The sequence below is a fragment of the Thamnophis elegans genome, chromosome 7 (assembly GCF_009769535.1).
Source record: "Thamnophis elegans isolate rThaEle1 chromosome 7, rThaEle1.pri, whole genome shotgun sequence".
NCBI lineage: Eukaryota > Metazoa > Chordata > Lepidosauria > Squamata > Colubridae > Thamnophis > Thamnophis elegans.
This window is the reverse complement of record NC_045547.1, coordinates 14910252-14925474: the sequence shown is the minus strand read 5'-3', so window position 1 is coordinate 14925474 and position 15223 is coordinate 14910252. Positions and strand designations below refer to the sequence as shown.

The window sequence follows — 15223 nt, the reverse complement described above, 5'->3', positions numbered from 1 at the left end:
ATATAAATTCATCTCCCCAAATTTTATTTATCAAGTGTTTTATATCTTTTTTTATTTTACTGATTTCTTTGATCCTTGCTATAACAGTGATACTAATACTGATATCTGCTTTTGTTCCTTGTTTTTGATGTCCTGGATTATCAAAGGTCTTGATTTCGGAAGGACTGATGCAGTTTGCTCAAGATCCAAAGTTCATTGAGGTTACCACCCAAGAACTAGCTGATGCCTGTGACTTGACAATAGAAGAGATGGAGAATGCTGCAGACAACATTCTCAATGGTAACAGCAAACCAAGCCCCAATGGCAACCTCTTGCCTTTTGTTAACTGCAGGGACCCAGGGCAGGACTGTATGGGCAAAGAAGCAGAAGCAGCCCAAAACCCAGATTCTAGGAAAAGTCAAGAGGAATCTAAGGATACCAGGATTTATATCAGCAGCCTGTAGTTGCTGAAGCTGAAAGTGATGCTGGTTTTTTAATTTGTTTCAATGTTCCTAATGGGTTTGTTTCAGAAGTGCCTCACTGTTCTCGTGACCAGGAGTAACCAGAACAGCATTCTTCATTTATTTCTGTCGGGAATTGCAGAGTTGGGTGGTGTAAAAGAGCTTTTCAGGAGTGAATATAGAACCCCAGCATGTGTCCGTGAAGGAGGAATCAGAAGTAAAAGGCAGTGTCAGCTCCCTTCTTTTTTCAGTCCCTGCACAAGGAACAACAGCTGCTTCCTGAGTGTGAAGGAAAACCTCAACTTCCTGTGGATGGCCGTAGCCAAAAGGACACTGTATCAAGCGGGTGTCTTTCAATTCTGCTTGTACAAAAAGGAATCATTTTGCACATGTTCTGTATGAGCCTCACTGTCTCCATAAAGCCAAGACCCTTCTGATCTACAAGTGGAATAGACTTCTGCAACAGATCCCACACATTGCTGAGAAGGAAGCAGAAGTTGCAAGATAGGAGATGCAGGTGGCAATATTGCAGATGTTTCTTGATGGAAATGCAGACTCCCAGGCAGTCTTCTCTGCCAACCAATCAGAGCTCAGGCAGTCATCTCTGCCAAATTGAGTTCAAGACAGTTAGCTGTGCCAATGGCTCCAAGAGCATGAAGCCAGCTCTGTCAAAAGGAGTTCAGGCAACCTGCCCATTTCTAAGAGAGGTGGTGATGGGCTTATGTAGATCTCTCCTTGTTCTTGCTATTTAATATTTTCTTGAAAGCATGTTCCAATTTTTATTTTTGGATACTTTATTTTATTGTATTTTATTTTTTAAGGGAGAGGGATGGAGTGTTTACAGAGTTTGTAATCACCTGCCTTTTTGTTTTACACCTTCACAAATATTTAACATTGATTTATTTTTATTTTTGTTTTCCTCCACTGACATTTGGTAGAAGCTAATGATATTAGGAGTTTTGCCAATCATAATGTATACCAGACTTTGTAATTTTATTTGAAGTAATGAAAATTTCCTTTTTTGTTGTTGTTTTATAATTTAAAGATAGTAGGCAATGCACTTGATATAATCTTGCACATATGAATGATTGATTTGGATTCTTTATAGTACTAGGTATATTTGCAATGTGTGAACGAATGAGCAGGACTGGGTGAATGAATGAGCAAGTGAATACACACCTGAAAGTGTGCAACTTGATACAGTTCTCCATTTCCTGGTTATAACTGAAGGAGAGCTTTATCTGGGGTGATTTGAGTGCAAAAATAAATCACTGTCTCTGCTTTTGAAAGGGGAATCAGTAACTCTTTGCATTTTCTGTTCCACAAGATATGCAAAAACAATGCAATAATATTAATTTTGAATAAAATGTGTGAATTGTGCTGGCATTAAATCTGTATAGAAAAACAAAACAAGGGGATTAAAAACAAACAAAAACAACCAAGTGAGAAGGAGTTATATTTCAATATATTCCGTGTGATGTTTTATTGCATTGATAATGTTTCTGTTGAAGAAACCGTAATACTTGAATTCAGGTCAGTTTCAGTATTTTTCAACTATTTTTTTAAACTGAATAGCAATTGTGCCAAGCAAATATAATGAATTAAGTTTGTTTAAGGGAAAAAAATAACAATTCTTGTATATTTTGCTGCATGTAAAGTAAATCATTTCGTATTTGGAGTGTGCCAAGCTTTATCTTTGAACTTTAAGTGCTTTTCTACATGTGGTTGGGGGAAAGGGTATACTATTTTTTTTTCATTTTTTAATTTGTATAATGAACAAAGTGTACCTAGTGCTAAGTAATTATCCTGCAACCCACTGACAGGTTGAACATTAACTGATTTTGCATATCTTGTGTTCATTTTCCTTATTCTGCACTTTCTTAAACATGCATGATAATGAATTGGGAAGACTATCTTGCATTTTGAAGCTATGGATTCTTATCCAGCTTTCTTCTTTTGCATAGTTTCTCTCAGTGATTCTCCTAATTTAAAAGGTGAATAATTCCATATGCTAGGATAATCAAATATATCCAATCCTGTAAACTGAGCTGGCATCAGCAACCTGGGACGGGAATATCTTATTTTTATTATATGCCTCAAATATTACAGAGATTATTATTATGACATCAAATAATGATCATTAGCAGTCGGTTGAATATTTTCTATACATTCACTAGGACATAGTATACCTTGAACCAAATTTGTATGTGTAGAGAAGCTTCATTTGTGTACTTCAGAAGACTAGTTAAATATTTTTCATGGTAAAATAAAAGGGAAAGAAACATATTAAAGAAAATAAGAATGTAAGAGTTATTGCAACACATGGCCAATATATAACAGGGATAAGCTGCACAACTATAAAATGAAGAATAACATAATAATAGTAATATGCCAAGAAGTATTTAGAGATTATGATTAAAAGTCTGATATAGGTCAAAAATCTCATAATGCATAAATAAAAGATAATTTTATATTGTATGATATTAACTGATTAAAAAACATAGAATGTAATTATAATTTTCCAGAATTGAATTTACAAGACCTTAATGAATAAGTATAATTCATAAAATTACAAAGAACAAATATGGAAAGGCGTGATATGGTAGCATACTAAAAGAAGATAGAAAGAGATGTTGAACCCTTTCAAATATTTAAAAACAGATCGCAGTTGCTTCTGTAGCCTCAGTTCATTCATATATGCAGTAATGTAGTACTTGGAAATGTTTGATCATATCTATTACCACCTACCTCCTGATCATAAGGAAAGCATTTTGGCATAATTCAACAGCAACCACTTGTTTGAGAATTAGTAGAATCATCTGAGTAGTTGGTTTAATATTGTAATTATATGATGCTCAGGATGAAAACTATAGAAATAGTTTGCAATTCAACATCTGGAAACTCTTCTGCAGGCCCACATGCTCAACATAATATAATCCTCTATAACACACAGGTCTCAAAAGAGGTGGGGGTACAAGCATCATGATGTACAGTGTATTCATTGATGGGGGGAACATATATAAATCACAGGCCAAAGGCAATTTGATGTAAATATTTCAAAGAAAGTTTCTAACAGAAGCAACTTTCCTTCACAGAAAATGAGTAGTTTTTAGAGATACTACTCAAAGGAAATGTTATTTTCAAGAAACAAAGGTCAGAAACTATCCTACCTGTAGAAATCCAACCTTTTAATAATCTTTGATTCTCTGAATACTGAAATCAGATTTCTTCCAAATCAAGTAAAATCTACTCTAGAGTGCTGTTTATACACCATATAGTTATACATTATACACCCTTCAGAATTATAAAGTTGAACATCTAAATCATTATTTATAAACTTTGATTAATGCAGACATCCAAATTAAACTTTTTCAGAAAAATGATTTCTAATATTCATCTACTGGAACACATCCAAAGAAGCAACCATCTTTCTGGGTAGTTGGTTTCATCATCAAACAGCTCTTAACTTACTAAAATTTATTTTGAATGTCTTCCTATAGGTTAAATCTATTATATTATTTGTTGCACTCTGAAATGAGAGAACTGATTCTAAGTTGTTGTTTTTATGTGGTGTTCTTTCAGGTATTTGAAGAGTGCTGTTACATCCCTATTAAGATGGTTTTTTCCTAAGCCATCCATAGTCCTCTGCCAATCTTTCTCTGAGTCACCTTATAGATACAATATTTTACTCCAGTCTGAAGGAACCACATGATACTCATGTTCAAGCCAGCACTTTATCCATGAATATGTCATCCAGCCTATACTTAAGTCTATACAAACTTTGACAAATGTATTCTGAAAAGAAAATATATTATTCTCACTAATCTGACATTGATTTTACCATTTGTTTTTAGGTGATAGTACATTCAGAAGTGTGAAAGCATATCAATTTACTGAGATTTCTTTTAAACTCCAATCTTTCAAAAAATATCCTACAATAAATAATTTTAGATACTTAGCATCATTGTTTGTCATACTACATATCTGTTTCTATCTTCACAGTACAAAACTAAATTTCTTCTATATTAAAATAGTAGAATCTGAACATATTTAACATTCTTTTCTGTTCTGCAATGTAACTATTCTTTTTCTTTAGGGTATTATACTCCATTCTTCAAACCCAAAAAAACCCTACCTTTACTATGAACATAATAAATAGTCATTAATTGAGCTTTTTAAAGTTTCAAAAGCCCTGCAAAATGTTTTTCAATATCCAAAATATTCGCAATTATTGATAAACAAATCTTGCTCACTAAAATCTTTCTGCATGTTAATCATAAAACATAAAATAGTTTCCCTGAAATTAGAAATTGGCTATCAGTCAATAAATATACTGTCTATAAGACAAAGATACAAAATCTGCCTGAGTATTAAATTTCTTCTTTCTTTCTAGTTATTTATCTAGTCTTCCCCTTGATATCATCATGGGGGGATAGTTCATATCAGCATTTGATCGCTAGGTTGCAGTGCCTTGGAGTAAATTCAAACTTAATGAGTAGTACTTCTAAGTACAACTGTGCTAGTTGTAATTTTGACCTTGGGTAAAGAAATTGCAAAAGCACATAAGCCAAAGCAGACATGTTCTTGTGGGTTAATTTAAATTGCTGACTTTTGGCCATTATAAAGAATTCCCCAAACATCCACTAACTGAGATAATTAATTTATTGCTCAACTACAGTAGATGAAACATCACACAGTAAAAGAAGTAAAACTTCACATTACATAAAGCTCAGATATATTGTGCAGAATATGAACAATGTGAATCTCAAGACGAAATGCTATGAATCTACAATATGGCTTATTCCCATAGAAGCATACTGTAAATCCAGAAAAGGTTAATGTTTGTGTACAAATTTATTTCAGATTATCATGAACTTTTCCCAAATTTTCTGGGGCTTTAATATTGCATTGATAGCATATAAAAAAACCTCTGTTGCTACTCAGTTATTTCAGAAACAGCTTAAAGTTTTTCACCAGAATTAGTTCATACTAATTAGTTCATCAGTTGTATAAGCACTCAATTGGCAAGAAATTGTAATATATACATATATACTAATGCATATACACAGTAGTCTTAAAATGTATGCTAACCCTCCTTTCCAATACAAATATATATTACAAATTCTGATGAACAAGGAATAAGATTAAAAACAACTAGTTGAATTAGTTTTATACCAGCTGTGAAAAGGGTTAAATATGCAATTACAACATTCCGTTTACCAACATCAAGATGTTTCCAGGTCAAGTCAGCTACTGGTGACTTACATGGATACACATGTATTTTAATGTGATAAACAAGTGGTTTGCCAATGCCTTCTTTCAAGATTTTTTTTTAACTTCCCAGTAATACTTCCAAGGTTTCTCTCCTTCGCTTCCTAGATCAGCCAAGGTCAGCTAGGTGCTGCCAGGATCTTTTATTTACAAGATTGAAATCCACAGGTAGCATAGTACCAGTGTAACTGGTCATATATGGTGCTATTTCCTTATCTCCTGTGGTTATATAAGCACCTCTAGCCCAGTCATTGCAAATGCCAAATTGCTTTATTTATTTAATTGGTATAAGAATTAAATTGTGATATTGCACATTCAAGTAAAACATAGCTGCAATAAGTGATGACAGAAGTAATGACTATTGAACAGTGCCAGATCTATAGAAAAAGAATACAGAAGTATGTTCTCCAGAAGATAGTAAAGAATATGTCATTTATGAATTGATCAAAAGGAATAATTTCTGTACTGATCAAGTAGTATATGAAGTAATCTATTTATACCGCCAATTTCTGCATATGTGCTAATATGTTTTGAGACTATATATTTAACAGTTATTCTAAAAGGCTCTTATCTGAACTATTCATTTGTGTATATTCTCTAAGCCTCATGAATATGCATAATAATTTTTTATGCAAGTTACAGTCAAAATAAGTGATAACATTCCAAAAGCCTAGGGAAGAGCATTAATAAACTCTTTACATAAGGTACGGTGCTTATTTTGTGCTTATGTAAGAGAAAAAAATCTATGAGCGCGCAAAGATCTCAAAAGAGACAATATTTAGGCTCATATTTTGCCATGATTATTCATTTGGGATATTAGTTACATCTCCAATTAAAGAAGAACAATTCAATACTCAGCTTGGTAGCAACATTTGCTTCAGTATATATGAACACTAACATACTAGTCCCAATTTGCACCCTTTCAGATGTTGATCAGTAAAAACAAAACTCTATCCTGTATCTAAATGACAAATTGGTGGATATAAGGGAAGAGTTTGCTGGTGCCAGCACATTTTGCTGGTGGATAGTTGGCAGTTGAGCTCACATGGCTGTAACCTAGAAAGAGAGAAACTTCAAATGGGTATGAGCAAAGAGCTACTGCCTCTTTTAAGCGGGGCAGAGTTTGGGGCACAGTAGAAAAAAGATTTGACTTCATAACATGTTCTCTTTTCCCTTCGTATTGAGCTTATATGCTGGATACAATCATTGCACTGCAGCTGGAAGCTTTACAGAATCTAAAGACTGGGCTGTTTCTTAGAAGGGAAAATGCAAGCATCACTCTTGAGTTTGTCTACTTGTGCAACAACTAAAGACATTGATTGCAAATACCAAGATTTCCATCTTCCCCAGCCAGCTTGGTAATTCCACCAGATCAATTATTTTGGATCTATTTTTCTTTTTCTTCCTTCTGCTGTATGATTTAAATGATGGGAGGGAACAGGGATTAATGATCGAGAGCAGGAGTTCCCTTAGCCCCAGAATTTCTCTGCATCGTCTACCTCTTCAGGTGAACACACATGATGAAGAAGTTTCTGATTATGATGATGCAGATACTGCTGCTACTGCAAGGGATCCAATCTGCTTTATTAACCAAACTCCCACTGTCTGAGGAAGCAGCCAAAGGAGCACTATGTACAGGATTGCATCTATTCTGGTTTGTTTTCTATCCCTGGCCCCATATCATTGATGACTATGAAGACAACAACAAAAAAGGGCAAATGCATTTTTTTACATTTCTTGATAATTTTCAAAGCAATGTATCATTGCTTTCTTTAAATTGATGCCAATATAACAATTGTATGGGTCTCAGCCAGCCTCCTGTGTCTTTTTCTGACTTAGAGTTTGAGATCTTTCTATGAAAAAATCATATTTATATACAAATATAATTTGACAACCCAGAAGAAACTTTTAGGTAATACAAACTCCACTAGCTGATCAGAGTTACTAAGATAAAGTGAAGTTTCTTCAATACTTACGTAAAAACAACACACACTATCCTATAAAGCCTACGTTTTCTATATATTTGTGTTAAAACATTACAATATGCGTGTGTATACACATATGCACACACACAGAATATTTTTCATTAAAGAAAAATTATGGAACAATTGTGGAACTGAACAACTGAGCTCCATGACTGACTTTATATTTCACAATGTCTAGAAAACAGATTATAGTTATTTATATAGGCCTTCAAAATCCTCTTGCAGAAAAAGATGAGATGCTAACAGAAATGTATATAGGGAACTGTTACAAGAATAGAGAACATTAACTATTGATCTAATAGGCATTGCAAGCCATGGTAACCAAAGGTATTTATTGCATGAAGGGATGTAACATAATCAGAATTATATTTCTGGAAGGTACCTCTATTATTATTTATTCAAGTGGTGTGGAGAGGTCTAGGATCAAAAGTATATTGGTGCTGCTATCATGACTGCTGACTGCCGACAGTCAGCAGTTCAAGTCTGACCGGCTCAAGGTTGACACAGACTTCCATTCTTCTGAGGTTGGTAAAATGAGGACCCAGATTGTTGGGGGCAATAGGCTGACTGTAAACTGCTTAGAGAGGGCTGTAAAGCACTATGAAGCAGTATATAAGTCTAAGTGCTATTGCTAAATGCTATAATGAAATAATGTTCTGGATTAAATTAGGGTTTCAAAATACAGTACATAAGGTTACTAAATATCTTACAATTTCCTATGCCAAAATTGACTGGATATAGTCACTTTTAATTTACAATGGAAAAGGAATTTATCCACATTTTATGTATTGATACATGTTACAAGTATGAAATATGATAAAAATCAAGAGTTCATGAACATATGTGAGAGTGGATCAGATCCCCTTCTTCCTCTGAAATAACTGCTGCAGATAGAGAAATATGGAAGGGAGAATGATAATGTAACCTAAACACAATAATACAAAAAGCAGGTATTTTTTCAAAGAAACTGGATCCAGGTTTAGCATATGCTACAGGGACTACAGTACACAGTTTGTCTTTACATGCAGCTTATCCTATACCGTATCAAATAGTGCAGGTTGATGAATAGCCAACTCTGAAAAATCAGTCCTGATCCTGAGTACACTAACATTGCCAAGATGTGGAGATCAGGTGTAATAGCACACCCTCGATATGAGCACCAAAGAATAGAGAATTTCTTTAAAAACAAAAGCTATTTTCTTTTATTCATCATTCAGGTTGCTTCCTCTCCCCACTTTTATCATTGTCTGGGGTTTTTTTAAACTATTTCTAAATTAGTTTTTTTTTTAATCCCATTTATTCAGCACTTGTTCAAAACGTTTTGGAGTCTAATATCACTAATGCCATTTTGAAATGGTTTTGTCAGAAAATAGGACAACTACCAGATTCAGCAGACACAGAATTTTCAAATTCTTTGCTCACATGTAGCAGTCATCAGATTTTTGGTAGATTTCAGATTTCATTAGATCTGGTAGTTCTATCAGATAACTTTCCCTCCCAAACTCTTAATTAATGACTATTAAAGCTACCAGGCACTCATTATCATAATCTTCTGCCAAAATCAAATTGAACATAGAGATTAGGACAGAAAAAGAGCCTAGTAATGTAGTTGAGATATATATGCTTTGTTACTCCATTTAATAATATTAAAAACTGAAATCTAATAAGTTATTTCACCTCAGTTTCTTACATTACTATATAGATTTTAATATGTTCTTTCACTATCTTGTGCTACAAGCATGCACATTCTTTGTTACATCTTGTACTTCTAATACTCAAGAAAGAATACCCTTTCCACCCACTTAGTTCTGCTCACAGCAGGAAACCTATATTATTTCTCAGCTTCTGATGACAATTTATTTTGGACAGGCATTTCACAATTGAAGGGGCTAAATACAGAATCCTACAACCCAGAAAACCTATTGAAGAACTGTCTAGAAAATACTTGTTAATTATAGTGGGCACATATGTGCTATGGACCAAAGCTGCAGATGAACAAATCTCACATTTTCATTTTTCAATGACTAGAGAAGATTTACCATCTTACATCATTGCTGACTGCTAAATGGAGGTGAGACCAATTCCAAAATGAAAAAAGAGGGAAAAATCCTCCAATTACATTTTCCGAGAACTTTTACATAAATTGTTCCCAGGCAAACAAGTTAGCTACAACTGTTATTGTTGTACTCCAGCTAGAAACAACTTCCATAAAATATTTAGATAGGAAGGCAAAACTCAAGGCTGCCCATTTCCTCTGTATGTGTAACTGAATGCATTTGTTTGACTAGGATACACAGATAGGTTCTCCCATAACTTGGTTAGGCATACTTGGCAATCAAAGCTTATAACCATTACAGAAATTTTTGGAAAAGGGCAGAAAAAGATGTTTGTTATCTTCCAGTTCCCTTAAAGTGCAGCTGTGGGCGGAGGGCAAACAGGCTCTGGAGAACAGTTGAAAAAAAGCATAGTGGTAACTTCTCTGAATGATTGAAAGGTGGCCAAATAGAATTTTGCTCGTGTTCTCTTGATGAATTGATGAACTGCTTCTTCTCTCCCTGTGCATACAAAATTAAACATATATTTTTTCTGACTTTATTCATTATAGTTTAATTATGTTTCTCCAAGAAACTCAAGATGATGTGCATGATCATATCCTTAAATATAATTAAGTTGCTTTCATTCCCCTTATTTGCCTTAATTTCCTATCTCTTCTCTGGACATATTTCTAATATAAGTACCTGGGCAATTCAAAATGTTCATGACTTAGTATGTTTGCAGTGGCTTAACAGGAATCAAAGGCTTAAAAACAACAAGCACAATACAAAATAGATCTCAGCTTTCTTTTCAGTGTATATACCATGAATCTATTCCAAGAAAATCCTCATAAGTTGATAAAACAACATTTATTTTCTTAATCTTCTATATTGCAAATACATTATAATTAGAATAACTGAATTCTTCCAATTAGTTCCTATAACATTACTGGATAAAAGGTGTCTTACGAGGCCTATACATCTAAAAAAGAAAAAAATTCTAGATTCTATAATTATGAATTTGAGATTCATACATAAATAAGGCATATTATAACCTCACATACCCAGAGCTTCCATATCAACATTCTTCCATAAAATAAACATGCTGCATGTCTCTACCAATAGATATTTTAATATTTATAATACTATCTCTATGTCAAAGATGCCTCTATTGCAGATATGTTTGATTATCTCAAAGTGTCTGGATGATGAGGCTACCTTGTGCCTTTCTTCAAGATGTATGTATAGAGAATGGGAAGATTTATTCCTATATGAATGTAATTTAGAAAGATGAGAATTTTTGAATTAACAATTTATGTAATTTTACTTTAAAAACGACATAATGTAGGGTATTATATCTATAGATCACTGTCTCTGATTTCAGCTTAGCACAGTACAGGAAGAGCCATATTTATCCTTACCCCATTAAGCTAAGAGAGTTGATCCTGAAAAAAAATATTAGCCACCTTTTCTAATTTCATTGTAAGGTAGGCTGGAGTACCGTAATTTTGATGGCCTTTCTGACCATCAGTTATAAATATTTATTTACATGATACAGCCTTTTGCATGTATTTTTTTTCTAAGTGTCTGGATTTGTGAATTAACTGGATTCTCAAAATGTAAGTCAGTTAAGAGATATATGTCTATTCTACATTTCCCTTTTCTCCAACCTGAAATGCTCATACTGTTTTAGAGATGTGCCCAGGTATAACTGTTTACCACATCTAGTTTCACAATTTTAAAGAACTTAACTGAAATCAAGAAGGCTGCACTGCCCTTGTAAAATAAAACTGTATACTTTGTAACCATGCAATCCTGCCATAGGTTAAAAACAAAAAGTCTCACCCTCTTTTCAAATATTTTAAATAAATAGAATTGTTCAGAAGTGAGCCAGAGAATTGCCTTGGTGTGAGACAAATGTATATATCTGTAAGACTGCATTTTTATTTAAGGAATTATGTTATTTTAAAAATTACTAATAAATTTTTTAACTATGTCATTTTTGGTTTATCCTAACTGTTTCTAAATATAATCTTTCCTCTTGGAATCTACTGCAAACGGACCAATTTCCCTGATATTGTCATCTATTTATAAATGTACTCACCCCAATCTTATCTAAAATAGCCCCATCAATGCAAAATGTAAACAGAATCAGTCTTAATTGGCTACTACCAAAAATGTAGTTATTGCAGGTAAAGGGCAGTTCAACAATCACAACAGAAGACATTATCTCGCTCACACACATGAACACAGGCACACATACAGATTATTACAAGCAATGAGCAATTTGAGATAAATCAGAATCAGATATCAAGAATCTTGATTTATGATAATTCTTCATGTTTTAACAAAACTATTTCCCATAGTTTTATTATTAAAAATGCTAAGGGACTACATTTAAAAACTAAACCTAAAACCCCCACTAAGCTGTTGTTCAGAATAGCTCTACTGCAGGAAAATATACTCAATTGTACATTCCTGTTTATATAAACACTTCAGGAAATTTTCTACATGGAACGTATCATGTGCCCATCAAGATGTCTACAGTTCTAAATGCTATTCACTGCATTAAGAGAAAAGTATGAGAAAGATGTGAGATATTATAAGAATATAAAAGTGAAAGGGGCAGGAAAAAATTAAAATTAATAGCATTTATTTTTAAACAGACAAATTGTACATTCATAATTTGAGGACACCTGTAATGAATTAAGTTACAAGAAGCCAGAACTCCAGCTGATTATTGGGGGGGGGGGAAATCCTAAGAGCAAAAAATATCAAATAATGGAACCAATTAATTATCCAATTAAGGCGAGTCTTCCTTCACAACATATGTTCAAGCAAAAGAAAGTCATCTCTCAAAGGGATTGGGCACAATAGAAAAATGCCCACTTCTAACTCTATATTTATAACAAATATTAAATTTGTTTTGATATTACTTTGATAGAATTATTTGTATAAGAAATAGCCTTACTTATATATTCCTATATTTTAAGACTCCTGAAACGCTAGTTTAAAGTATATGAGCACTCTATTAATAATTTGAGGACCCAATAAAAACTTAAACTTTATATAGTAGATCTGAATCAGTTCTTGTTCTAGATTAATGAAATGCGTGGATTTAATATTCTTATCTGTAGCATTGTAAGAAACCTATGTGGTTTGGTTTGGTTTCCAAATACATTTTATCATTTAAAATAATTAATATATATGTTCTATGTTGGTCATTGAGGTAAGTAATGAATCAGTCAGTATTGGACTATAATTTGCCAAAGAACATAAGAAGAACTTACCAAGAACAAAGGCCTATTTCGGCTAGCATTCTGTTTCCCTATTGATCAATCAGATGTCTATGAAGATAACAACCAGTAAGATATCGGCACAACAGTGTCCTCTTTCTTTGATTGCCTAGCAATTTGTACGGTGAGACACAATGCCAGAAAATGAAAATAATACTAGCCATTATATGTAGTAGTTACTAATAAATGTAAATTCCATGAATATATGGAATCTTTTCTGAAGCCATTCAGCTTGACAATGATCAATATGAAAATCATAATTTAACTATATGTTGTAAGAAAGGTAAGTCCTTATTAGTCCAACATCTGAGAATTCTGCTTCATTGATTAATTGGATAATTATGGATTGTATTTTTATATCAGGAGGAAAAAATATTTTCCATTGTCTTTCTACCATGCATAATTTTATATATTTCTATTGTGCCTTGTCTTAATAGTATTTTTCTTACTTAAAAACTCCTGTTACAAATACATAAAACTGTAAAAGTCACTAGCGCTGTATAGACAACTAGCTGATTATAAAAGCTCTGGAAAGATACCATTTTTATGTTTGTTCTGAATAATTTACCTAATACCTGAAATGGCACATAACCATCATAACTGATACTGGAGATAATACATAATCATGAATACTGAATGCTTAGAAACCAAAAACTATAGCCTCCATGAAATGCAAATGTGATCTGCAGCTCATGAAAGATTATGCCTGTTAAAATATCTTAACATACTGATCTTTTACAGAAAAAGACAAAACTGGAAGAGGGCATTGAAGGAAAACAGGCTGAAATAAAGAGAAAAAACATTGTTCCCCACAACTGGAATTTCCAAAAGAAAGATAAAGCCTAATCAAATAAAGGAGAGAATGTCTGCTTCAAGGGTGGGGAAGGGACTTTTTCTTTAGAAAAGGGTATATATTCTAGTCAGAATTTGCTTCAGACTGTTTTTCTTTTTACACCCATGTGTGTGTTAAGGCACACCTGCTGTTGTTGTTAATTCTCTGTACACAAAATAGCACCGTGAAAGGACACTCTGCTGCGTACTTTCAAGCCCATTATTCAGGCTGATTAGAAAGATGTTTTTGGTAACTTATGTAATAAATCACATCGTCCCCTCTCATAGGACAAAGCATTAACTTGTAGCGGACTAACCTTACGTTAAGGACAGTCCAAAATGCATTTTCTTTAGTACTTCTGAGGGCTTTCTTCTATATAGCTTCTTCTTAAAAGTTTACTTCTTTCTGAGGACATTGGGTTTATTTCAGTCATTTTCGATTTTCACTCTCTATCTTTTTTAGCTTTGGAACTCCAGAAGTACCTGTACACGAGTCAAAAAGAGGAGTGTGAAAATATTTACAGATCCCATACATCCTGGACATAAATTGTTTCAACTCCTACCCTCAAAACGATGCTATAGAGCACTGCACACCAAGACAACTAGACACGTTTTTTTTTTTCTCCTAACGCCATCACTCTGCTAAACAAATAATTCCCTCACCACTGTCAAACCATTCACCAAGGCTGCATTACTATTACTATTGGTCTTCTCATCATTTCTATCACCCATCTCCTCCCACTTATGACTGCAGGACTGTAACTTTGTTGCTTGTATCCTTACGATTTATACTGATATTGTTTGCTGATTGCTTATTTGTACCCTATGACTAGCATTAAGTGTTGTACGTTATGATTCTTGACGAAAGTATCTTGTCTTTTTATGTACACTGAGAGCATCTGCACCAAAGACAAATTCTTTGTGTGTCCAATCACACTTGGTCAATAAAGAATTCTATTCTATTCTCTGTCAGGCATCAGGGATAGCAAGAGGACCCCAAAGGATGGAGACGGTGGGATTTGGGCGGGAAGGCTTAAGATTCCCCGGCCTGAAGCTTCCACAGCAAACCTATCAATATCAAAGTAGCAACCCACACAAACCAATATTGGCAATAAGGTCTCTTGTCAACGCTCCCCCCCCCCCGGTAATACGCGCTCGCATCGACAAGTTAACCGATACCCGCAAACTCGAGCTAACTAACGGCCGCCGCTCGCAGTCAGCCACGCCCCCGTTTCCTCAGCTTGTCTCTTCACCGCCGGTCCAGATAAGGGGGAGGCCCGCCCGCCTTTTTCTGACAGCCCCGCCCACACACCTCCTCGCCTCAAGGTAACGCGCGTCCGCCGCGCCCCCTTCACCGAGAAGCCCCT

General features: G+C 34.2%; 1 protein-coding gene and 1 long non-coding RNA gene across 3 annotated transcripts in view; one reads left to right on the top strand and one right to left on the bottom strand.

Annotated features, from left to right (window-relative positions):
* Positions 1–2881, top strand: part of CACNA1C (calcium voltage-gated channel subunit alpha1 C) — a 483479-nt gene extending 480598 nt beyond the window's left edge. For both annotated transcript variants that reach the window (XM_032220855.1, XM_032220856.1), the window contains one exon: positions 147–2881. In XM_032220855.1, the coding sequence (XP_032076746.1) occupies positions 147–443 (297 nt within the window). In that variant the 3' untranslated portion in view covers positions 444–2881. The remainder of the gene's footprint in view (positions 1–146) is intronic.
* A 5453-nt stretch (positions 2882–8334) lies between these two features.
* LOC116511618 lies at positions 8335–15112 on the bottom strand. The gene is made up of 3 exons (XR_004255758.1): positions 15036–15112; positions 14174–14339; positions 8335–10251 (listed from the first exon to the last, which is right to left on the bottom strand). It is a non-coding gene; the product is annotated as an uncharacterized LOC116511618 (long non-coding RNA).
* Positions 15113–15223: the final 111 nt, after the last annotated feature.